The sequence below is a fragment of the Aythya fuligula genome, chromosome 2 (assembly GCF_009819795.1).
Source record: "Aythya fuligula isolate bAytFul2 chromosome 2, bAytFul2.pri, whole genome shotgun sequence".
Classification (NCBI taxonomy): domain Eukaryota; kingdom Metazoa; phylum Chordata; class Aves; order Anseriformes; family Anatidae; genus Aythya; species Aythya fuligula.
Window position 1 is genome coordinate 5606402 of NC_045560.1, and position 25447 is coordinate 5631848.

A 25447-nucleotide genomic window follows, 5' to 3' on the forward strand; every position below is an offset into this window, starting at 1 on the left:
AGGACTTCAGGAGACCCAGATGCCTTGTCTTGCTCTGCCCTTCTGACCGGGTGACCTTGGCAAGGTCATTTCACTTATCTTTGCTTATTGTTATAAAAAGAGGATAATGACAGTAACCTCCCATGTGAAGCAATTTTCCAGTCTAAATAAGGAAAAATATAATGAGGGGAGCAAGATATCTATGGTTAAGCATAGACAAGCCATGTAATCAGCTCTAGATGTCTAAATATTGCTGTCTTTATGATAAATAGATATCTAAGGTTGTACTGTAATTAGTTGAGATCAATCAATAAGCTCAGTGGAGTTCAGAGAGCTGTTAGCTTTCTGAATGCAGTTGCTTATCACGGGCTGAATCACTCCCTGGACTGCATTGCCAGTACTTACTGACTCTCCTTTAATTCTGAGCGGGCTTGGGCATTTGATTTATGTTGAAATATTACTGTCGCAGACACCTAAACCAAATTTGGAGCTGAATTTTTAGTGTGCCCCCATCAGCTCTGCCTTTGCTCATTGCATTTTGCTTGTGCACTTGGGGTCAAGGATTCCCCCTCCAAGTGCAGGGAATGGGGTGCTGCTCCCACTGGAGAGGTTAATCTGTCCTTGGAGGTTCCTCATGGTGAAGCCAATCTTTGTGGTGTTCTTTTTTTGGGACCTGAGCGCCGATCCACTATGACCAGGATAGAGAGATCTTAAATTTAACTCTTTAAGCCGCTAATAAATCAGCCTATGCACAACTGAATTCACCTAGTGCCAGAGCAGTGGGGATTTCTAAGATGATTTCATGAATCAGATTTTGTCCCATATCAGCTAACTTCAGAAACTAATTTTCTTTCTCTCTCTCTCTCTTTTTTTTTTCTTTTCTTTTTTTTTTTTTTTTTTTTTTTTTTTTTGTCTCCTTTTCTTTTTTTTCTTTTTCCAACTATATAAAGAACTCCTGGTTTGAAGGGTCATCACTGAATGTATCTGGGTCTGTAGAGCAGAGACTTTCATGAGCTTCTTCAGCCCCTGATATTTTTCTTCTCCCGTCCATTTCTGCAGGAACACCCTGGCCAATTTGGTCTGAATCAACACGAAAGGGATCAAAGAGACCCTGATTAGGGTTTTCAGAAGCATGGCTGGTGACTGTGTACAGTGGAGGAAAACTCCCTTCCTGCACAGAGAGGTGTTTGTTTGGTGAGCCTTCAGCACTACAACCCCATCCAAATGCATCTTCTGCAGCCTTTGGGGCCTGGTACTGCGGATCGAAGTGCTGCAGCAGTGCACAGTCCTGAATCCCTTCGGAGCCTCCAGTAACAATCTCATCTTGTCCAACAAGAAAGGGGAAGCTGGAGGGGTCCCACAGTTCTAGTGGAGCACTTGCCAGGATTTCCTGGCACAGTTCTGAAGGATTTGGATCAAAGCAAGGTGAAGTTCCCGTTGGTGAATTTTGCAAGTCTAAATTTGGGATTTTACTCACCATCCCGGGAAAATCTTGTCCTTTGTTTTCTACAGATAGGAGAACGTTACTGTCTTCCAGAAGATCCACGTTGTCTAACTGAAGCTCAGCTTTCTCAGGTAACTTTCTTAAATTGCTTGATGAGGAAAAAATCCCATCCTCTACCATTGTGTCCTGGATATCCAAACTCGGTAAGTTCTGAATTTCCAGTAGATGAGCATCACGACGACTTCCTTCCCTGGTGAGTTTTTTGCTGGTATCAGCTGCAGGCGTAAGCTCTGGAGGAGGATGGAAAGGTTTCGTTCCACCTTCAACATCTGCTGCATCTTCTTTCTGATTTTCCTTTGCTGGCACAAGAGAGGGCCAGCAGCTCTCCTGTAGCTGCTGAACCTGCCTGTCTGAAGCTGGTTGGTCATGAATTTCAAGTTCAGTTCCCTCGTGTTTATCATCACATGAAATGTTTGTACCAGGAGGGAACAACAAGATATTGGTCTCCTTGCCCTCGGTGGTATCTGAGCAGCCTCCAGAACTCTCCTGCTTTTCTTTGGGGATGACCTCTGTCTTCCCTGGCTGTGGCAGCTCATCATTTTTGGAGGCCTTTTGTTTTGCTTGGCTGGAGGAGCTGAAGAGGCCCTGGGGCTTTTCCTGCTTGTTTTCAGCATCCGTTTGTTCTGAGGATCTTGCAGGCTTTTCTTGTTGACTCTGCTTCTTCTCTGAGGAGTAACCAAACAAAGTGACAAGGGCTGATTGGGGCTTCGTGGGTTTCCTTTGGCTTGTTTCCTTCTTGGGAGCGCTGCCTTTGTCTTCAGAACCAAAAAGCATAGTGAAGGGGTTTTTCCCAAGCCTGAGACCTTTACCCAACACCTCTGTCCTGGCTTGGCTGCTTCTGGTCTCTTTGCTTTGGTCACCAGATCTTGATGTATGCACAGTGCTTTCCCCTGGGTGCTTCAGTTCCATTTTTATTTCACCCCCATGTTTGTCTGAGGATTCACTCAGTTTGGAAGAGTCGAATTTCTTGGCTGGTTGCTCAGAAATGTTAAAGATGTTTCCATCAAGAACTTCACTTGGATCCTTTGATTTGGAGTTGTCATCTTCATCAGGTGAGGCCCAAGTGGCACAGGTTCCTTTCAAAGGCATGTCCGCTGATACTGGAAAATCCTTTCCAGGTGATTTTACATCATGGACCAGAATATCCCCGTGAGGGTTAGCCATCAGCGGGCTACACGTGGCCTGAGGTTCTGTTTCTTGTAGCTGGGGCACATCGTGGTCATCTGTCTTCTCTGGCAAACCAGGTGAAGGGACTCTGTTCTTTTCTGGTGTTTCTTCCTGAGATGTGTGCTCAGGACTGGGTTCTTCCAGAAACCCCGATGTACTTGCTGGTTTAATTTCCTTGGTCTTCTCAAATTCTACCCCTTTGCTCTCAACCTCAGGCAAATGACTTACACTGGATAGCAGCATGTATTCCTCCAAACTCACTGGTGTTTGTTTCCCAGGAAACTCATCAACATTTGTCTTTGATTTCTCACGCACCAGCTCATCCATCTCAGGTGATGCACTCAGTCCTCCTGGCTCCAGGGAACTGGATGCTACACTGGGGCTCCCTGGCACACCAGAGCGGCAGAAAGCTTGGTCTTCAGCTTTGTATTCAGGGGCATCATCCCCCTCAGCTCTGTATTTTGGCTCCATATTTGTGGTGTTTCTGGTTTCCAGCCCTCCTGGCACACAGACCAGCTGTGGGCTGCTCATTCTCTCTCCAAGATGATGCTTGCCTCCTGCAGTGTTTGGGGTGGCTGTGGACTGTTCAAGCTTGTCAGCTGTCACTGCAGGCATTGTGCCTCCTTCATTGGATGTGCTCAGTGGCGAGAGAGACCCACGGGCCTCATTTTCCTTCACCGGCAGCCCTGCTGTGGGCAGGCTGCAGCCCCCTTTGGTCCCCAGGTACCTCCAGTTGGTGGGTTTGGTGCTCTGACGTGTCACAGATTTAACAGGCTCCAGCAGCACAGGGGAGGAGGCAGACACAGACCCTCTCTGCAGCTGGACCCTGCCCTGCTGGAACGCAGCAACTCGCTGGGACACCTTGCCCCCTTGTTTCCCCCCGGGTATGTCCCTGTCCCCAAATGCCAGCTTCTTCTCACCATCTCGCTGTTCTCCAGGCTTAGCCCAGGAACACGCTTGCTGTCTTTTCTCAGGGTAGGTGACACCAGGTAGGAAGCTTCCCTTCTTCACGGCTGCCTCCACTGCTGTTCTTCCCTTCTGAACCCCAAGCACCATCCTGCTTTCCTCGTTGCCCGCAGCCCAGCCAGTTTGCAAGCTCAGTGAGGGCTTTTTCCAGGAAAAATTCCCATCTTTTCCATCTCCAGCCAACAAGGCTGTTTCTGAAGGTGGCCAGCTGGTCCTGAGCTTGTTCCCTAAGAGCACAGGCCTGCTGTTCAGCTCTCGCCTTTGCTCAGCCAGCTGCAAGCTGCCCTGTGCATTGAAGGATGTGGGTTTCCTTCTTCCTTCAGTCTTATTTTCGGCCCTTTTGTACCAGTCCTGGGGCTGTGCCCCTCTGCCCACTGCTGCTGCTCGCTGAACCTGATGGTCCCGGAGCTGTTGCTCCAGCCTCCTTGCCTCGCTTCTGTTTTCAGCTCCAGCCATCTGCTTGTAGTGGACCTGGCAGTAAAACACCCCGCGGAGGGCAGCATAGTTTTGCAAGCTGGAAAACAACACATTGGCAGAGCTGTTAGAGGGTGTGTGGGAGGGGAGGATTAGCAGTAGCGCTGACGGAGGGGTTTTCAGCAAAACTGTTTTGCAACTGGAAACTGTCGGGGAAAAGAGGGGGGGTCTGAAGAATGAAGCCTTTCAAAAGCAGTGTCTGTTTGCTGAGGATATGTTTGATTTTTTCTTTCAAAAACCAAAACACGTGAAAAAACGGAACATTTCCTTGCAATACCTTGGGGAGCTGTGGACCAGGTTATGTGAGATCCCTTTCTCTGTTATCAGCCAGGCTTCACACCAGGGCTTCATCTCTCCCCTTGTATAGAGAGCATGGCCCATATGGGTAAAAATTCACAGGGCTCCCGTGATACAATGACTGCATGATAAGAGAATGTGTCTGCACAGATTGGGGGGCAAGAAGACAGCAAAAAGCCTTGCAGAAAAGGTTCCTTGGGGAATCACAAACAGAAAACAAGCCAGCAGTGTGCCCTCATGACAAAGCAGCCCAAATACTGGACTTCATTAGTAAGAGTGCAGCAAGCAGGTCAAGAGAAGTGACTGTTCCTCTCTGTTTGGTGCTTGTGGGGTCACATGTAGTTTTCTGTCCAGTTTTGGGCTCCCAGTGCAAGAAAACCATTGATATAGTGGAAAAAATCCAGTGAAGGGCCACCAAAGTGGTTTGGGACCTGGAGTGTGTGATTTAAGGACAGGCTGAGAGCTGGGTTAGCTGTGTTACGATGGCAAGGTTAAAGGAGAGGATCTCGTTGCTGTGTGTCTATCTTGTGGGAGGGTCAGAGGAGGTGTAGTAACAGAATGAGAGGCAATAAGAACAAGTTGTAAACATGGGAAATCGTGATTAGATATAGGAACAGAACATTTTCACTGGCGATCAGGTCTTGAAAGAGTGGCTGCAACCAGGAGGCTGTTGTATCTCCGACCTTGGAACCATACACACCTCATGGTCATGGCCCTGAGCAACCTGCCCTCCTTGGACCTGCAGGAGGCTGGGTGGAGGATTCCAGAGCTTCCTTCTCACCCACCCAACTCTGTGAACATGTGAAGCACCCCGACTACTCCTGCAATTAAAATCCCTATCAGCAGTCCCAACCTGAAAATATTTCTCGTGTTTGCACCTCACCCTTGCACCACCGTGCAGATTGCAGATTCACAGGTGTACACAAGCTTGGGGTGAGCAGTCTTCAGACTAATCATGGAGAGGAAATTTGTATCAAGGAAACTGCCCTTCCCTGTTACCTTGAGCTCACCCCGCTGGAATTACCACCAGGCCATTCTGATGGAAACTACTTGGACATCCCTCAAAAATAAATGGTCCTACCGCTCACCTCAACTTCTTCCTGCAGACCTTGCAGCAGAAGCACGAGTTGTGCAGGCAGACTTTGTCAGTGACCACACGCTCCACGGAGTAGACAGGCTGCAGGCATGAGGCACATACCTCTTTCAATGTGGGCTGAAGAAGAAGGAGAAACTGCAGTTAAATAACTCTGAAACTTGGAAAAAAAACATATGCAAGCCTATTTGCTCAATCTGCTGCTTGTGTTGGATTTTCTTGATGTCCTTTTAGAGCTTTGTTGTGGGAGTTCAGATTTCTGGCTGACTTTATTCACTTTTAATCTTGGATAGGTCAGCATTAATGTTCAGTTGGGACAGAAAGACAAGCCATCCTTGGATTCCTCATGAGAGAATGATTCATTTGATCAAAAGCAAATGATTCACACAACTGAATCATTTAAGAGTCTTGTGTGAGCTAAGAAACATTGTTCAGAGACTCCGACTCTAAAACTCTGGATGAGCAGCTCTTGAAATCACTCATAGCACATGGCTGCTCACATAAACCATGTAGTCCAAACCCTATAAAGACAGCACGTCTCAGTATTAAAGCTCCAGCTGCTCCATAAACCCGATGGTTTACTCTGTGGGCTAAATTTTACACCATGACCCAATTCCTCAAACACCACTTTATGTGAAGAGTCCAAGGAATCTCTCTGGAAAGCATCGCCAACACCAGCTATGTTATCCATGGGGGGAGAAAGGGAATTAAAAAGTTTGGCCATCAGCCTATCTGCAAAAATAGCTCCAGCTTGTCTGCGTGGTCAGAGGCTGTGGGCAGCAGTGCGAATATCTCTGTGGGCTGCGTGTTGCTGTGGTGCAAAGCAGAAGCTCAGCTTACCTGGTGAGGTCTTCTGCAAGTCAAGTCTGCCCAAAGCCCCAGAAGAAATGCATCTGATTCTATCCTAACTGTAACTAGGTCAGTGCTCCAGGTACTGATATCACCTCATACGAGGGTGTCTCTTTCTTTTTCTTATGGTCTGTTTTGACCCAGTTTGATCTGATAGAGTTTTACTGGTGCTCTCTCCCTTTCGCTTTTTGTTAACATTTGCTGATCCTGGATTTCTGCACTGTCAGCTCAGAGAACAGGCAAATTTAATTTCCTGCTCTTATGCGGTGTGGGCTGATGGCCAGATTTTAGACTTGAACAGAGGAAGCATGAAAGATATTTTTGCATCAGAAACACACAGCATATCTCGAGAGATGAGCTAAGAAGGAAACCAGAGCACTTTCTTTTACTTGCAGCAGACACTCGGAATGTGTGTCTGTGTGGACATAAATATTTTAATTGCCTCTTTTTTTTTTTTTTTTTTTTTTTTTTTTTGGCTGAACAGACCAGCGCAGTCGTCATTTTTGGTTTCCAACACTTTCAAGAAGAAGAATTTAATGTCTTCAGTTTTTCCTTCTGTCTAGATGGAAGAATCCAAACAAAAGCTCCATCTTCTCTTCAGCCTTCAGTGATCTCAACATACCTCTGCTTTTCCAGATCCTCTATAATGAGGAGACCATCGTCCTGTCACATACATATGTAATAAGTGTCTAAACTCACAGTACACTCAGTGAAGACCCAGCTAATGAAATCTAGAAGGGGATAAAGCTACAATAAAAAAAGGCCCATATAGCTGGACAGAACTGGGCAATTAGGCAAGATGAATTTCACCAACGTGGCTGCAGAACTGTGCTGTTGCCAAAGGGCTGGTGAAGGTGAAGCTGAAATGTGCTTTTGTGCAAAGAGCTAGATCTTCCAAGTGGAAAATGGTAGCAGGAAACAGATGGGAAGTGATACCGTGTTAGTGGGTCTCTCAAAGAGAAATTGAAGCTCTGCATCTTTGGCATAGATGTTGGCTCACTGGAGGAAACAAGCAGGCTATTTGGCAAAAACCAGGGAGAGGTGATGGGCATAAACACAGCATCACTTGTGATGATGGAGTGCTGATCCTTGCCACAATAAATTTCAGTCACTGGACTGATTTGCATCCAGCTGTTTTGATGTATTTTGTGATACAGATCACGGTTACATCTAGGTAGTATTGCAAACATTCCCTTTGACAGTGATGAGCTCTCCTGGAGCACAAAGGTGTGTTCTGGCAGAGCAGAGTGTAACTATTGACATGTTTCTGCCATATAAAAAATAATGTTTTCCTTTAATCATGACCAAGGAAGGAAGCAGAGCTGTTTAGCAAATAAACAAGATCACTCTGCTCGTAGCTGTGAATAAATACATGTACTCCTGCAGTGTGCTCCCAAAGTGGGGTAATCTTTTATAGGGGATGCAGGATAAAATCTTTTATAGGGAGGACACCAGGGAAATTTATTTTAAGTGCTCACTGATGAGTGGCAAATACTCCTGGTCTTCAGAGGTATTTTAACAAGCCCCAGGCATAAGCCTTAGTAATGGTTTGGTAGATGGGGAGGTGATTAGCAGCCATCAAATGGCACTGTGGTCAAGGAAATTATCTTAAGACTTCTTTGAATAATGGTGACGGATTATTGGTGGAAGGCTTTCAGTACACTGCTGATTGCTGCCACGCTGAAGGTGGCAGCTGGCTTATATCTTATCATTTGTTGTCTGTTTGCTTGTTTATTTGTTTGTTTTCTAGGTACATTAAAATCTTTATGGTAGGAAAGTATCAGCCTGAAAAAATGCTCTTGTTATCAGTGGGTGGAGAAGACTGTGAGCACCAAGCTCTCTGCCCTAAGATTAAGCATTTTAATGGAGACCAGTGGCTGAAATGGAGTTGGAACAGATTGTACTCAGCATGGGCATTAACTTCAAATGTGGCACATTTCATGGCTACTATTTCATGAGAACTGGATCTGCAGCTACATTTCTCCTGTGACCAGCCAGATGTATGGCCAAGGCAAGGTCATCTATCCCCTGTCCACTGTTACAAGTAGTTCATCCAACCAATTTGCTCTTGAAAATATCTGCCTAAAACAAACTGTGTGAGAATACAGTGACCTGCTAGGACAAAGAATCACGAACAATATCATGTTGTATCCAAAGATCCCGGAAACCTATGGCAACTCATCTGGTATTTTGAAGTTTGTATGCATCTACTGTTTTAGTAGAGACCTTGCAAGCTTCAGCTTATACTTGAGTTTCAAATCGTTGTATTTTATTTTTCTCCATCTCTTTCAGTGCTTTGAGGAGCCATGCATGGTGCTGAAATAATGCAGCATCTGTCTCCTCGTGATATTTTGGTTCCTGGCTGATGGAAATACTATGAAAAAAATGCACCTCAAATAATCTTAGCCTCATAAATGGCTCATTGAGATATTTAGAAACACTGCAGAACAAGAAGCACAAACAATAAGATCACTATTTTTTAAGCACTGGCAGTGCAGGATATTCGGGTTTATTTGAGTTCCTGTGGAATCATTTTCATTGCCCAAACAACCTGTTTGGAGCTTACTAAAACTGCTCTGTGTCTGTCCTTAAAAAGAGATGAAACAAACATGTTACTGGTGTCCTGAAACAAAGTAAGATTATAAGAAGGTGGTGGTAGAAAAAAAAACGAGGAGGAACTCAGAATTGCCAATTCTCCCATTTCTACAATTGGTCCTACTAAAAGAATTGTGGAGGTTTGAGCAGTTATTTGTTCTGATTCCCTGAAACTGGAGAAATTCAGTTTATGGTGATCTGCTCTTTTACCTCAACCTTTGGTATATTCTTTGGCAGAACAGAAAACAACATTCTTAATCTTCTTTCAGCATGTGCCACGTTCCAGCTTCTAAGGTCCTAGAAGCACACCAAAGAGCTCTGGGTACTTGCCTGCTTTTCTACGGGGAAGCAGAACTTCTGCAGCTCAAACCATTTTTTCTTTATCCTCCTCAAGAACATTTCTATGGGCCAAGAAAGCTCAGACAAAACTGCCAGGAACCTGTTATGGTAGGAATGTGTTTTCAACCACTGCTATTCAGAGTTTACCACTCTTAGACTCAAACCCTCTGTGAATGATGACAGATCTTCCCCAGTTTTTTCAGTCAGCAATGCCAAGGCATCACCAGAGAGTTTTATTTGTTCTTAACACATTTTCCATTATTTTAATCTTAGTAAAAATCCTTCAGGGAGGTTGAAGAGGTTATGTATTATGATCCTGCATTTCCCCCAGGGCTAATAACAATTTTAGATTTAATCTACCTATCTAGTCTACAACACCTTGGACAAGGTATTGCATGGTGTGAGATGATATCTGCTATTTAAAAACCTAGCTATGAACTGAGTGATATGAAGTGGTATGCTCTGAAACCATCCCCTTTTCCCCAGTGTCCTGCTCCTCAGTCATTAGTGAGAGCTCTTTTTCCTCAGAGGAAAAAAAAAAAGAATTATTAACCATAATGTTTCACTGAAACTTTTTTTTTTTTTTTTTTTTTTTTTTTTTTTTTTTGAATGAGCATACAGTCCCTTTTTGCTGAAAGGTAAAATGGTGCACTGAGAGATGGAGTAGATCAACCAGAATGTCTACACTCAGACCCAGCAGTCAGTAGCTTGAGGCTGGTGGTAGCTAGGAGTTGACCTCTTCTCACCGGTAACCAGTGATAGGACTAGAGGGAATGGCCTCAAGTTGTGCCAGGGGAGGTTCAGGCTGGAAATGAGGAGACATTTCTGCTCAGAAAGAGCAGTCAGGCATTGGGACGGGTTGCCCAGGGAGGTGGTGGAGTCACCGTCCCTGGGAGTGTTCAAGGAGAGGTTGGACGTGGTGCTTGGGGACATGGCTTAGTGGTGACATTGGTGGTAGGGGGGTGGTTGGACCAGATGATCCTGAAGGGCTTATCCAACCTTAATGATTCTGTGATTCCGTGATTCTAGGACCCAACTCCCTGAGAAGCCATCCAGTGGCTCTGTAGGCTCCTCACATTCTCCCATGTGTGGAGCAAACTCCTGGCTAGCTTATCTCCTTCCCAAACTGAGGCCAGCCTGTGATGTGAGGCACCAGCACTGAGCAGTGGCTGGTTCATTAATGCTTTCCACAGGGCTAATAGCCCACCCACATCGCAAAGATGACACAGACTAAAGCACTCGAGTGACTCAGAATGCAATGTGTGATTCAACCCGTTCATTGAGAGGTGATTTCTAGGTACTTTGAAAGGAAACAAGCACTGAACAAAAGAAAGTCAACCAGACTGAAGTATTTTTGGAGGTAATGTTTACCTTCGGAACGCAGCAGTAAAAGTTAAAAAAAAAAAAAAAAGCCACAAAAAATCTAAAATCATGAGTTGAGAATGTACAAAACAAAGTCATAATAAAAAGAAAATTGCTTTACAAAGTTTCAAAATGAATTTAAACAATAAACATGTATGAAAGCATGGAAAATCTAAAATAAGTTTTTTTTTTTTTTTTGAATATATTGAATAATAAATTACAATTCTAAAAATAAAGGAAAGCAATAACAATTCTGTCACATCTAGAGCATCTTTCTTTGAATCTTTCTTTGGAGGAACAGCACTGATAATAGCTGTAGAGCTTGATGTGACAATTTTCAGTAGCATCAAGTATTTCTAGGAAATTAACTCTGTTAAATGCCTCCCCCCACCTGTGGTAGTGTCAGCAATTAGAGATTTTTTTTTCCTTTTTTATTTTATTTTATTTGTTAATGCCTAAGAGAAAACCCGTCCAACCCACCCATCAATGTCAGTATGTGTACATACACATATATGTGTGTTTAGGATGCCCTTCTTGGCAATTCTGTACTGAAATTAGATAAAAAAGATAGATATCATATAGGTATTTGTTTGCCAATGACCAGGTTGGTTAGTTCTTCATCTGATTCTGTCTATCCTTTCTTATGAATTAGTTCAGAGAAGCCTGATATATCCACCACCCCTGCCACCCAAAAATAGTACTTTAAGGGGAAAAAGCTGCCCTAAGATGCCCATGGATGGATTTTTCCCTTGTGCTTCTAACAGTGTCAGGGCTCTGGGATGTGGTGCAGCACTGGGTCTGTTGGCTTGTCCAGGCGAGGTTTGTTGTTTCCCTCCAGTGTCAAGACAGTGTCACTTTGTCCTGTCTGTAGGCAAACACCAAGACGATGACCCTGAGAAGTCCTTAGGGTGTAGATGAATCCCTGTGTATAACATGGATAAACCAGGAGAATTGTGTTGTTTTTTTTTTTTTAATTGTGGACTTTCTTTTTTCTTCTTTACACCATTCTCTCTTGCCATTCAGGATCTCCTATTTCTTTGGCTTGGAGTTGCCAAAGGTGACGAAGACCACTCCTGGCTCCTGGAAGCTGCCGTTGGTGTGGAAATCTTCACCCGGGCTCTTCACGTACCTCCGAAACAGGGGCGAGGCAGATACCTCGTATCGGGGGTGCGAGACCACGTCGCAGGTGGAGGATGTTTGCGTCTCAGACTGCTTGGTGACGGTGGTGGACGAAGTGATGATCTTGTTGCCAAACTGATCCATTTCCTCGTACTGCTCTGTGACAGTCCGGGTGGCCCCGTAGAGTTTGGACCCATCAGGCCCTGTCTGCAGCTCCAAGATGCTTTTCTGCCTCCGTGGGTTCTGTGGGCTGGGGGTGTTCAGGGAGCAATATTCTGGAAAGCCTCCTTTCATCCCACAGTGACAGCTGTTTTTGGAGGTGTCTGGAGGGCATTTCTCTTTCTCACTGCCCTGGTGGTTGGCATTTCCAAGGTTGTGCTGTTTCACCGAGTTCAGCCCGGCATTTGTTTGGGTGGGCTCTGGTTTCTTCTCGAAGGGAGCCTTATCACGCCCAGCAGACCCTGCGGATGGATGGTTGAAGGAGCTAAAACCGTCCTGAGCAAAAGCATCCCTCTTTCCTGGAGCATCAGGACAGTCTGGGGAGGCCATGTCCCGTGGAGAATGTGCTGTCCTGGGTGATTCTGCAGGTTTCCTGGCAGCAGACTCGATGGAGATGTAGGAAGGTGAGGAGGGAGAGCTGACACGAGGGTGAACAAGGCGGGGGACCTCTAGCTCTGACTTGGTTACCTCTGTCTTTTCTGCCACCTTTGCACCTCCTCCAGAGGCTGCCTCTCCTGTCTCCACCGTGGCTCCATCCTGCCTGGCTTTGCTTGAGACAATGCTGATTTTGCGGATATTGCTGCTGCTCACAGAGCTCTGGGTGTTCCCCAGAGACTCCTTGAACAGCCCGGAGAGCCCAGCGATGTCTGACTCAGACTTGAGACTAGAGACAGAATAAAGAGCTTTCTTGATAGCCTCCTCGATGTCCAGGAGTCGGGTGAGTGTCTGTTCCTTCAGGTGGATAATCTCAGCACTTGCTCTCTCCAGGTCCCCAAAAACCAGCTCTACTGAGGAGACGCTGTCAGCATCATCCTTTGCCTGTGTCTCAGCCCTATCCTGTTGTTTGGCCTGGGTGGTCTTCTGACGAACCACCCAGTCAGGCACCTTCTCAAAGAAGCTCCTCAGAGCTTTCACATCCACTTTGCTCGTCTCCTCTTCAAACTCCTTCACCCTGGTCAAGATCTCTTGCAGTTCCTCCTGTCTCCGGAGATTTTCAAAGATCTCCATTGCCTCCTTGACATTGCCTTTCATGATCTCCTCTTTGTGTACTGACAGTCTCTTCCGACGTTCATCTTCGGTTTCTTTCTTGGGTTTTTCTCGCATAATGACTGCTGGCTTCTCCTGAGCAGGTGCCTCTGCCTCCCCATCGGGACATTTCTGTTGCCCGCTATTTCCCTGATGTTCCTCCTTGGAGGGGTTCACTGGCTGCTGATGGAAGGACATTGAATGACTCGTTTGTCTCCTCTCACTCACCTGCTGCGTGACTCTCTGACTATCCCATGACACGTAAGCATTATACACACTTTCCCTTTCCACCTTGGGCAAGGCATTTTTTGAGATGTCATCTCCTCTCTTTGGAGGAGTGCTGCGGCCCACAGAGGAGGTGCTTGGCTCATTCTGCCCTGGCACGTTAAGGGTCTGTGCTCTACCAGGACAGGCTGGATGTGATACTGAAGAGAACCTGTCCTCCTGTTGATACAGCTCTGAATGCCTCTGCACTACCTTGCCCAGGCAGCTCCCTGGAGCTGCTGCTTTCCCACTCATCATTCCTTGCTCGACTTGAAAGCCAACCACTCCATTTTGCACTGGCTTTGAAGTCTTAGCACTGTCCACTTCTGACTTGCACTGTCTTCCTTTACTTGCTTTGTACCTTTCCTCTGCCAGTTGAAGAGGGGTTTTGGCGGTGTCTTTAGGCAGCTTTCTCTCAGGGCTCATACCCTGAACCGTGACAGATTTCTCCATGGATGACTCCAAAGTGCAGCATTTTGCCTGTCCCTCCACATGGCCTGATTGTTCACATACTTCCACACAACCAAATCCCAGCTCTGCAGCGGGAGGCTTTGGCTTGCTGACCTCCCTCAGGCCTTGAGGTTTTGGAGGCAGTGGTGGAGGGACAGGTTTGGTTGACCTGCTTGTGCTGTTAATCGTGGAGGCACAATAAGCCTCATGTAACAGGTGCTCAGGTTTTGGAGGGGGAACAGGTTTTTTCCTAGGTGGGGCAGTAATTTCTGATTTTGGAGAAATCTTGGGCTTCTCTGCAGCGTTCTGCTCACTGGGTTTGCAGGACAGAGAAGGGAGGGTTGGAAGAGGGGTCTGGATTGGTGCAGAACATCCTGGGGCTTCATCTTTGCAGGCTGGCGGTGGAAGGGCACCTTCTCCTGTTGCTTTAGCTGAGGGTGGGCAATGTTCTGCTTTCATCACAGCAACTGGAGGAGGAGGAGGAAAGTCATTATCAGCCTGCGACCCTGAAGCCACTACAGCTGTCTGGTTACTAATGACTTGAGTCTCATTTTTCTTTTTACACACAGAATAGGACTGCCCTGCATTTCTGTATATCATAGCGGCTTTAAAATCCCCTCTGGAGACATTAACGTTAGACTTTTCCAGCGACTGAAGTGTGGCTTTTAAATTACCTCGGACAACATCCTCCTTTTCTACCAGGCGCTGTTCTGTGGCGGCACTTTGCAGTGCTCGGATAGCTGTCTGTACATCCCCTCTGATAATAACATCTCTTTCTTCTTGCACTGATTGCTCTTTGTAATCAGACTCAACAAAAGGATTTATATAGGTTTTCACGGGCGTGGCAGTATAAAGGCCATCCTTAATGCTAACATCTCTACTGGGCACAACTTGGTTTTCCTGGCTCAATAGTTGTCCTCCCTGTACTTCCTCTGAAGCACTGACCTTTTTGTGTGATGCTATACTCTTCTGAGACATGCTTGTGTGGCTCTGGGATGCCTCCTGGACTCTAGCGGTGGTGGTTCTGATGGCAGTGCTGGTGCTCTCCCGCATGGTAGATGCAGAGTCCTGTTGGCGTACGGTTGACTGAAGGGTCTTGGTCCCCTGCACACCGGCTGCCTGCTGCCTGCAGGCGGTGTGGACCTCCTCCCTGTTTTTTTGCAGCTTGCTTTGGACGTGGTGCTGGATGTTTTTTGCTTCTGCTGTTGCTAGCCTCAGGCTTTGCATTGCCGCCTGAAGATCACTCCCAAGGACCTTTTCTCCTGGCTGCATCTGGCTGGCTTGCCCCGTCACCAAACTCTGGTGTTCTCCAGCCACCTCACCCCTCTCAGCTGTCACTTGGGTCTGAGTTGTGCCTTGCGTCATAGCTTTGGGTTCCTTCAAACAAGCAGAGGTGGACTCTTCTTTCTCTGCCTTCTTGCTGACATCTGCAACCCTTTGAATCGACTTTGTAGTTACTTTAAGCCCCCCTGACAAAATTTCTTCCTTTCCCATCACTGTGGGCAGGCTCTGGGGCTTCCCAAGACATTGCACAGTGGCACCTGTCACACCCGCTGTCTGCACAGCCTCTTTCTGTAACGCCCCCTCTTTGCCCACGCTTTCACATACGAACACCTTTTTTGCTCCCTCCATGGCCCCCGACTCTCCCTCAGCAATTACTTTCTCTGCTTGTTCTTTGTTTGCTAAGACATGAATCTTAGCCCCCTGCACAAGTGGGACACTTTCATCCGCCCCCTGCTCTGCCTGGGAAGAGATGAGGGACTGTATCTCTGACTCCTGCTGGAGGTTCTTCAGGTAGTCCAGGTCTCCCTTCTCAATGCAGCTCGTGAAAAGCTGGACGTTCCCCTTCTCATTGTCCTCACGCTTAACAGTTGCAGTTGCCTTCTGTTCCTGAGAAGAAGCCAGCAGGTTCCCTATCGTTGACTTCACATCCCCCTTAACAACTTTTTGCTGGACAGAATGGAACAGGAGGGAGTAGAGGGTCATCTTCATTGAGCCTGACTTTGTCTCTTGTAAGACCATCCCCTTTTTGATGGAAGCATCTTGACTGAGCAGGCCCTGGAGAGCCTTAGCTACATTTCCACTCAAGTCCTCTTTGCTTTTAACAGCTTCGCTCTGGTCCAGGAGCTGCAGTGAGCTTACTTTGATCTTGCCCTCTCTGTCCTCCTCCACCAGCACACTCTGGGCTTCCACGTTGGTCCTGTGCAGGAGCTGCAGCATGATCCTTTGCAAATGGCCTCCCACGATCTCTTCTTTCAGGATCTCTGGAGCACCTGGGGTGCTGAGCTGGTACTTCACCATCTTCACGCTCTCCATATCGTTGGCTTCAATGAGGATCCCGTCATGCTGAATAGCCTGGCAAGTGCAGAGGGTCTCTAAAGTCTCCTTCATAGTCCTCTCTTTCAGTTCTGTTTCCCCACTACCTTCAGAAGCACTGAATTTATCCAGGGGTGTGCTCTCGAAGAGCCACGTCGTGCTTTTCACATCTGCGCGGGGGATTGCTTCTTGGGCCCCAGCAGTGGCTGTCACCTCTGTGTCCTTAAGGGTGTCCATGGGCTGGGTTTCAAACAGCCAGGTGCAGCGTTTCACGTCCCCTTTCTGGCTGTCCTCTCTCTGCACTGTACTGATCGATGAGCTTCTGTCCGCATCCTCGTGAAGGGAGTCCACAGGCTGGTTTTCAAAAAGCCAGGTGGACGTCCTCACATCACCCCGCTGGACATCGCTGACGCTGACCATCCGCACATATTTCTTCTGGCCCACTTGCTGGGACTCAAAGAGCTGCTTGTTGGACTGAACATCTCCCTTCTGCACGTCATCCACTGTTCTGGGCACAGAAGTCTTTCCCCCAGAGAAAGAGTCAAGAGGCTCTGTTTCAAACCTCCACCGGGCAGCCTGGACATCTCCTTTCTTGATGTCCTCTTGGGTGACAGCCCTAATCACAAACACCTCTTCTTCCTTTTTGATCTGATCCAGGGGCTTCGTTTCAAACAGCCACCGTGCGCCTTTCACGTCACCTTTCATGATTTCTTCTTTCTGCACTGAGGTGACCTCATGGTATCCCCCCTCCTTGTCTTGGATAGCGTATAAGGGCTGGCTTTCAAAGAGCATTGTGCAAGACTTGACATTAGCTTTGCTCATGGTGTCCTTCTGGATCTTCTGGAGCTCTGTCTCATCTACTTTGTCATGGATTTGGTCAAGGGAGTAGGTCTCAAATATGAACCTCTTGCCTCCAACATCTCCCCCCTTGATATCTTTCTCTGGAGGGATTTCCTGGATGCCTTCAGAGCTGTCCTTCAGGGAATCCATGGGGTAGTTCTCAAAAAGCCAGGTGAATTTGTGCACGGACCCGGCTTCAATTGTCCCGTCATTCTTGACGACTGCTGTTGGTTTAGTTGTTGTATCCAAGGGCTTAGCCTCAAAGAACTCCTTCACTCTGGACACTTCTCCAGACTGTATCTCCACACGGCTGGAGTACCGCATGGTTTTCTTTTGGTCAGCTTCACTGATGGTGCTGCTGCCCAAGGGTTCGGTCTCAAATAGATGCCGGACAGTCTTGACATCAACTCCCTGTAATTCCGCCTGACTGTAGGCTTTACTGACTTTCAAATACTGCTCCTCCTGGCCTTTCAGGGAGTCCAGAGGCTGAGTCTCAAACATCCATGTGTATGACTTCACATCAGCTTGGGGCATGCAGACATCCTCTTCCTGTTTCTTTTCAGACTTTTCATACAAGGTGTGGATGGGCTGGGTCTCAAAAAGCCACCTACAGGTCTTCACATCCCCCCGCTGGGAGATCTCCCGCTTCACCGAGGAGTGCTCCTCACCTTGCATGGCTTGGTGATGGATGACATCTATGGGCTGAGTTTCAAAGAGCCACTTGGCTGTTCTCACGTCACCAGCCACCACCTCCTGTTTTGTGATTCCCCGTATTATGTCCACTTTCTTGGTGCTTTCATCAAACTGGTCCAGAGGCCTGGTTTCAAACATCCATTTGTAGTTCTTGACATCACCACTGATGACTTGCTCTCTGCTTACAGAGGTGACTTCATGAAAATTGCCAAAGCTGTCCTTGATGGCATACAGAGGTGTAGTCTCGAACAGGATTTGGTTAGCTTTCACATTGCCAGCTGGAATCTTCTCCTCTTCCTTGTTGGTGGGCTCAGCATCAGCCTCCTTAATGCTGTCTAAAGGGAGAGTCTCAAACAGTGTCTTGAAAGACTTCACGTCCCCTTTCACCACCTCTTCCCTGCTGGTTTCTGTAGTTTCTTCCTCAAATGCCTTAGAGATGCTGCCAAGGGGACAGGTCTCGAAGACATGTTTTCTTTGCTTCACATCTCCCTTCTCCTCTGCTGAAAGCTCTACTTTCTTCAGACGTCCCACCTCAAAATTGTCTTTCAGGGTTTCCATGGGCTGGGTTTCAAAGAGCCAGAGTGTAGATTTCACATCACCTCCAATGACTTGTTCTTTAGCTGCAACGGTTTCTGAATCTTCTCCCTTCAGAGAATCAAGAGTCTGGGTCTCGAAGAGTAATCGCTGTTTACTGACATCTGCCCCCGTGACAAAGTCCGTGGAAGCTTTGAAATCCTGTTCTTCAACAGTAATTTCTCTGATGGCATCCAGAGGCTGAGTTTCAAATATCCACCTTGCTCCACTGACATCTGGCCTTCCTATTTCTTCCAGGGAAATCCCACGGATTATTTGCACTTTGGAAGTGTCCTTGTTGATGGTGTCCAGCGGCTGAGTCTCAAACAGCCAGCGAGCCGTTCTGACTGCATTGCTCTGAATTTCTTCTCGGCAGACAGACTTGATTTCATGGATGTTCCCAGTTTTGTCCCTGATGGCGCAGAGGGGCTCTGTTTGGAAGAGCCTGATGGTCTTCTTGACATCGCCTTTTAGCTCCTGGATTTCTGACTTGAGCTGCAGGATGCTCTTCTCCTCCACCGAGCAGCAGCGGCCTATAGCATCCAAGGACTGGGCTTCAAAGAGTTCTCTGGCACCTTTCACGTCGCCTCCCTGGACAGGCTCCTTGAGGACTGCCTCTTGCACTTCAGTTTCATCTGAGTACAGTTTGTTTAATGAGTCTAGAGGCTGGGTTTCAAAGAGCCACCGGGCGGTATGCACATCCCCTCTGGCAAGGTCTGTCTCCGAATCTTTGGCTGGTGTTGACAGACTGTCCCCGTTGATCGACTGGCTTTCAAACCTCAGGGAAGTACTTTTCACATCCCCACCAGGAATGATCTCTTCCTCTGTCAGCTTCTTTGTGGTTTGGTGGTCCCCAATAGAGTCAAGTGCCCAGTTCTCAAAGATCCAGCGCATGGACTGAACCTCTCCTGGAAGAACTTTGTCCAGGTTCACAGATCCCTGTGCATTGGGATCTTCGGCATTAAGCATTTCTGCCAGGTCCTCAGTCACTGCTTCTTCCAAGTTCTTCCTGAGCTCAGGATGCATGTGTCTGTAGAGCCTCTTCAGCTCATTCACTTGCCGCTGCTGGTAGAACTTGGAGAAGGCTTGCTTTGGGGGAGGCACAGGGAGTGGGTTGGGATCCTGGCTCCCTGGAGGGATGACCTGGACTGAGCCAGGGGCGGGAGGGGGAGGTAAGTCCTCTTCCATTTTCTTGATGGCAACTTGAGATGATTTCTGAGCCTCTGCCATCTTTAGGGAAACAGTTGTAAACGTCAGCATTATCTCTTACCCCAGAGCCCAGTGGCCATTAGTAGTGAGAACGGCAAATGTAAAAGCCAGCCCAGCAAGGGAAATCCATGCACCTGCTGAGCTCCATACCTTGGGTTCAGTAGCACACAGCACTCCAAAGCATCACACCACTGCACACACTCCAGTCGCGGTGTTAGCTCCGGTTCCACAGCAACGTGCTCTAAAGCAAGGTCTCTAATCCGGGCATGCGCAGTGGTTAGTCTACACTCTCCAGGTTTCCATCCAGCTACAGCGCAACAGAGAGGCCCAATTTGTACTGTCAGCAAGAGAGATCGACCACAAGGATAATGCAAAGAAGGCTTATCTGTGAGTAGCAAAATAAGAGTGAACTTCTGCCTCCTGCCCCCAGGTGTTCAGGGCAGTGTGGGAACCTAAAATGAGTCTGCATTTGATATGGCCCTGGGAAAAAGCCAAGGAGCTATTTGTGAAGAGGTCTCAGGGATAAAACGGTGAGAGGGAACCAAATAAAAGTGTGAAAGTGAGCTGATGAAGACATCCTATTTTGGGGCGGGCAGCTAGTGTGATGGGTTTTTGGTAACACCCCTAGTGCTGTCCATGGCACAGGAGTGAGGGCTTGGGAAAGGATGTTTGAGTGACGATTTCTTCTGCTGGACTCAATGCATATACCCCACAGTATCATTTATATAAAAATAGATGGATGGTTCCACAGTTAGAGAGTGAAGTAAAACTTTTTTGAGTTGGACACTTGGACAAGCATGAGGCTAACTGATGTCCCCTTAAGACTGCTCACATTTAGCCTGTCCTGTAAGAACGAGTAATTCACCTGCTATGGAGCCTGAAGGCAATATATCATTATTAGATCATGTCACAGTGCAGTTGCTTTTAATTCCTATTCTTTTAAGCCTTTCTTTCAAGCATTATTCTTCTCTAATTCTGCTCTCTTAGCCTGTGAACTAACTCAGTTTGTGTTTAAACTGACTCAGACTGAATTCAGCTGGATTTCACAGCAATGCTAGTACAGCACTGAACAAAAGTTGCAGTCATGATGGGCTGGACTGGCTGTTTAGCCTACATTTGAGTCTTACTTTCTGCATTTTTCTCTTTAACTCAGGAATTTTCACCACTTATCACCCAAATACTGAACTGAATACCTGTGACCTGCACCAGATTGACATTTATCCAAAGGGAAGGTATTTGAAGCCTATAATCATTATCTAAAAAGGACTATAATCCTGGTGGCTTTCCTTTCAGTAAACAGATCTGCTAATCCTTGGCATGCCTTTAGAGTTACGTCTGTAGAGTTATGCCTGGAATATTATTAGTTGTTGCTCAAAGCACTGGCGCGCGATGTTATTTCACTCTGTTAACACACAGATTGTTCTGGCTAAAAATAAGTATTGAACATTAGTAAAAAGAAAAACTAAAAACAAACCAACAAGACAAAACACCAGAATACCAAAATCAGCATATTTTGCAGCAAGTGTCAAACACAAATTGTTCATATGAACCAACATACTTTGAATGCAATTAAAAATTTTTTTTTTTTTTTGAATCTGTTCAGAACTTCTAAATGTGGGGAAAGGCAGCTGAGCAGCTGATAGCTATATTCAGTACGAAAGCACTCCTTGCTGCCTGGCATGGGTGTATAAATCACACTCCACCACAGTCCACAAATATGCAGTTAGATAAGGGTGCTTATCTGTAACACTTCTTACCTTGCTTGTTTTCTGTCTGTCAGAAGAAGGAGTGGAGCTGTCCTTCACAGTTGTCTGGAAAAGACACAGGGAGAAATGACATCAAACTGCATAGGCAGACACATACGATATCTGTATATATATATGTGTCTATTATCGGGAGCTGGAAACCATTACAGGTGAGGGTTTTTTGAATTGCTGGCAGCTCTTATCTCAGGTTGAGCAGAAATATTTTTTTCTGCAAGTTTCAGTGGACAAATGAAACCTGGACACATTTGTTCAGAGTCAGGGAAAAAAAAAAAAAAACAACAACAAAAGAACCCACCCTGATTTATCCAAAGCTCGATTTGGCCAATATTTTTCTTTATACGGCAATATTTTTAAGACAAAACATATCTACATTTGTAAGGGCATTATGAATTGTGAAGTTAAAGGTCATTGAAATAATAATAATATATAATAATATATATATATATATTTTTTTTTTCTCACACTTTTATTTTTCTTTCCCAACCAGAACACCTTACTGCAATGCAGGTTAATTAGAAAGTTTCATTTTGTATAGATTCTGATGATGGGACATTTCTGGTAAAGAAACATTTCTTAGCAAGCTGTATGGACTATTGTACATTGCTGAGCAGGACACATTCCCTGCGTAGCCTCAGTCCAGTGTGGGTCCAACGTGGGAAAGCCAGGCAAGAGGGACAAACGTAGCTTAGTGCTTCATACCATGTACAACATGAGCTATCCTATGACCCAGTGATCACTTTAGGCTGGATGACTCACTGGATCCTCTGCTGATGCTCCCATTTCCACCTCCGTACAAGGGGCAAATTTGGGACCCATCAGATTTGTGTGTTGGAATGGGTATAGCACGGAGGTGTATGTGTTGCTGCATGGATGTGAGTGTGCAAACATGTACATGAAAATATTGGATATCTTATAATGAACAAACGTACACATGGGGTAGTGGAGGTAGATGTGTGTATACGTGTTTGGGCATGTGTTTGTATGTGTACATATAAGAATGTGTCTGTATGTATATGCAGCATGTACATCATATATAGACACAATGCATACCAGCACCTCTTACAGCATGGCATTTTTACATTATATATTTATATGCTATTTATGTGCTATATTTAAATGATATATGCAAAAAACAAGGAGGTCTGGTCATTCTTGGAAAAGAAATGCCGTGTTCCTCCAGCATTGTGAAACCAGACGTGTTCTCCCTCACCCTCCCACGGCCCCTGGCTGGGACGGGACATAGCTGGGATGCCGCGGCGCTTACCGGCTGTGTGGGGCTGCTGTGAGCAGCAGCAGCAGCTGCCTGGGAGAGGTAGCGAGCCGACAGCTCCTTCACAGAGAGCGAAGAGCACCTCCCTCGTCCTTGCTGGAGTATGCGCCTTGTGCTGTCTGATACGTCTAAAAATGACCGCGTCCTCTCATCTGAAACAGAGACCGGTGGGTGCGGTGAGTTATGTTTCCACGGGGACGCTGGCATGGTGAAAGCAGGGCATGTCTCCTCCACGAGCTGCTATCTGCGCACCCATTCCTCCTGGACCCCAGGTGGTTGCCCCTCTCCCCAAATTTAGCATCGTGCCGTTTTGTTTTAGGGAGAAAACGTGGGCATCTGCACTGCCCCCATGTCAGAATGGATGGTGAAACCTGAGAGCAACCCACCAGGCAGTGGCCTGATGCCATCGTCCTGCCTGTGGCACAGATCCTGCACCCACCCCTGCATCCCTAGACGAGGCTATCACCAAAACGAAACAAGTCGGTGGATGTGAAGGAGCTATGCGTGTTGAACTTAAGCCAATTCCTACTGTTTTTGCTCCGTGACCACTTCCCCCTGCTGTCAGCATGTCTCACAAGCAGTTATACCCATTTATCTTCATCTCTCCCCTTCAGGAAACCAAGAGATGATGAGGCTACGAGACTTGCCCACAGACATAGCTTGGGGTCTGCAGCAGAGCCAGAGGAATGAGCCCTTCTCTTAGCTTAGAGATGTGATGAGCTGAGCTGCACCAGTCCCCGTGAGGCCTACTGGGGCCCAGCATGGCATTCCTGAGATATTTGGCATTCCTCCGGCCTTTGTTCAGCTGCCTCCCATGGAGATGACTCCAGCTGGGGATGTTCCTGTCTAGTTCATGAAGAAACAGCTATTTTGGGAGGAGGTGAGCTATCAGCCAGACCAGAGGTGTGCAGAGGGACCACTGGCTAGGGCAGTCACGCGTGGCCAGCCCGTACCCAGCCCATGTTCCCTCACTCCTACCCATTGCACCCCCTCCCATGATCTCCATCCCCTTAAGAGCCCGGGCTTCCACTCCCCCTCAGGATGAGGATGTGCCAAAATGAATGGCTCAAATCCAGATGGGATCACTTTCCCAACAACAGGACAACTCCAAATCTCCACTGAAAAACTTCTTTTTGCATCACTCCGCTAGGTGTGAGCAGGATGGCCAGCTCTGCCTCCTATATCCCACCACAGGTGTGTAGAAAGCCCTACACTTCTGTGCTGCTTCTTAGCCCTCTGGGTTAGCCAGGGCTGTCGTTTCTCTGTTACCACTGCAAAACCACGAGAAGCTTCTCTCTTTTTGCAGGCTTGCACTGCTGCATTTGGATTTAGAGCGGTATTTGCAATGCTTTCTGTTTGAACAATGGGCTCGCTCTCCACAAATCCAGCCTTTGCACAGCCAGGAAAGGGCTGATATACTTTTTAATATGTGCACATTGCAAACACTGCCACAGTTCCGGTGTTCTTTGCCCTCAAATCGCAGTCCCCAAACCATGAGATTTTGTAAATAAAGTTAATGACTCTTTCCTTTGTTTTCTGGGTTTTGAGGTCAGATTTTCCAGCTTTTTTTTTTTTTTTTTTTTTTTTTTTTTTTGTGAAATACCAAAGGAGATTGGCTTTGCTTCTATTTTGGAGTGACAACAGTTAACATTACGTGCTAACAGGACTCCAGGAGCTGGTGCTTCAGATGAAATACCAGTTCCTGTGAGATAGACGTGTTAGTCCACAACACCAAGCAGGCACTGAGATAAGAGCAGAGGGACCCCACTGGGATGGTCAGACACCGGCGGGTGTTTCTTTCATCCTGGGTTCCAGCTGCTTCTGCAGGTGCCCAGGCATTCTGATGCAAAACCAAGGCTGGATCCATGCAGAGGCAGCTGGAAGCATTGCAGATGTAGCTGCCTGGTTCTGCCAGAGATAAGCAGGACATGAGGGGAGGAAACAGAAAAAAAAATCCTTAATGTCTCTCTCTTTTTTTCCTTTTATTTTTTTCCCCCCTAAATCACCATGAAAATATGGGGCTTCTTCCCCTGATTTCTGCTGTCTGCAGGTTAAACACCAAAACAAAATTAATTATCTGTCCATAGCCAGTGGAGATAGAGGCACAGCTGGGGCAGATCTGGTACATCTTCAGATAGGCTGTGAAACTGCAAGATATCAGATTTTTCCCCCTCTGCTCAAGACTTTGACTGGATGCCCGGCTTTTCAAGATGATCAATACCTTAGAAATGAGGAGGAGGGGGTCAAGGCATTGCTGGGACACCCAATTTTAGAGGAGACAGTGCTGATGCTAACACAAACCCCTCTATCTGCTGCAGAGGGCTTCTCCCTTCACTGGGAGGACTGAGGCACATGTTTCTCTCCGTGAAAACAGAAAGTGAAGTAATAGCCAGCGCAGGTACTTGGGATTTCATGGTCTTTCCTTAACATGGCAATGCCCTGTGAGAATAGCACTGAAGCATGTGCTGAATTAGCTACAGCAAGCTTTGAAAAAGTCTTTGATAAATCTTGCCAGGGAATCTCTTTTTTTTTTTTTTTTCTTTTTTTTTTTTCCTTTTTCTCCTACTACTGCTGAACTGCCTACTGGAAAGGCAAATGGGGTCCAATCCATTTGGAAGCCAGAAGCTTTTTTCCTTGCAAGGTAACGAGGTTTGGCAAAACCTCCCACTAATAGCAAAGGTGAGGGCTGGGGAAGAGATGATCTTACTATCTTTAGCACAGAAAGAAAACCAAGCACAATTGCTTTCTGGCTGGGAAAATGAACACCAAGCCCTCGGTAAGGGCATGGCCACAGTGAAAAAGCTCCTAAAAACTCCCTGCAGGAGGTGGGAGCTCTTCACAGCAAGGCAGAGAGCCTGCTTTGGCTGACACCAGCACTGCTACACTTAACCACTTGAGTGCTGAGAGCTTAGCAAAAACATCCCCAAGTCCTAGAGCTGGGCTGGTAATGTTTAATGGTCCCCTGCACCCCAGGCTATGGGTATCACTGCTGTCCCGAAATTATCTATACTGGCCTGTGGTGGGGAGATGCTGCACAAAGAACAGCCACGGATGCAGCTGGATGAAGCTTTCCAGCA

At 46.8% G+C, this 25447-nt stretch overlaps 1 protein-coding gene across 1 annotated transcript in view; it reads right to left on the reverse strand.

Moving 5' to 3' along the window:
- Positions 1 to 11654: 11654 nt before the first annotated feature.
- Positions 11655 to 25447, reverse strand: part of XIRP1 (xin actin binding repeat containing 1) — a 30663-nt gene continuing 16870 nt past the window's right edge. Inside the window, exons 5-7 of the mRNA XM_032183096.1 lie at positions 22365 to 22522; positions 21092 to 21145; positions 11655 to 19355 (exon numbers count right to left, since the gene is read on the reverse strand). Of these exons, the coding sequence (XP_032038987.1) occupies positions 11655 to 19355; positions 21092 to 21145; positions 22365 to 22522 (7913 nt within the window). The remainder of the gene's footprint in view (positions 19356 to 21091; positions 21146 to 22364; positions 22523 to 25447) is intronic.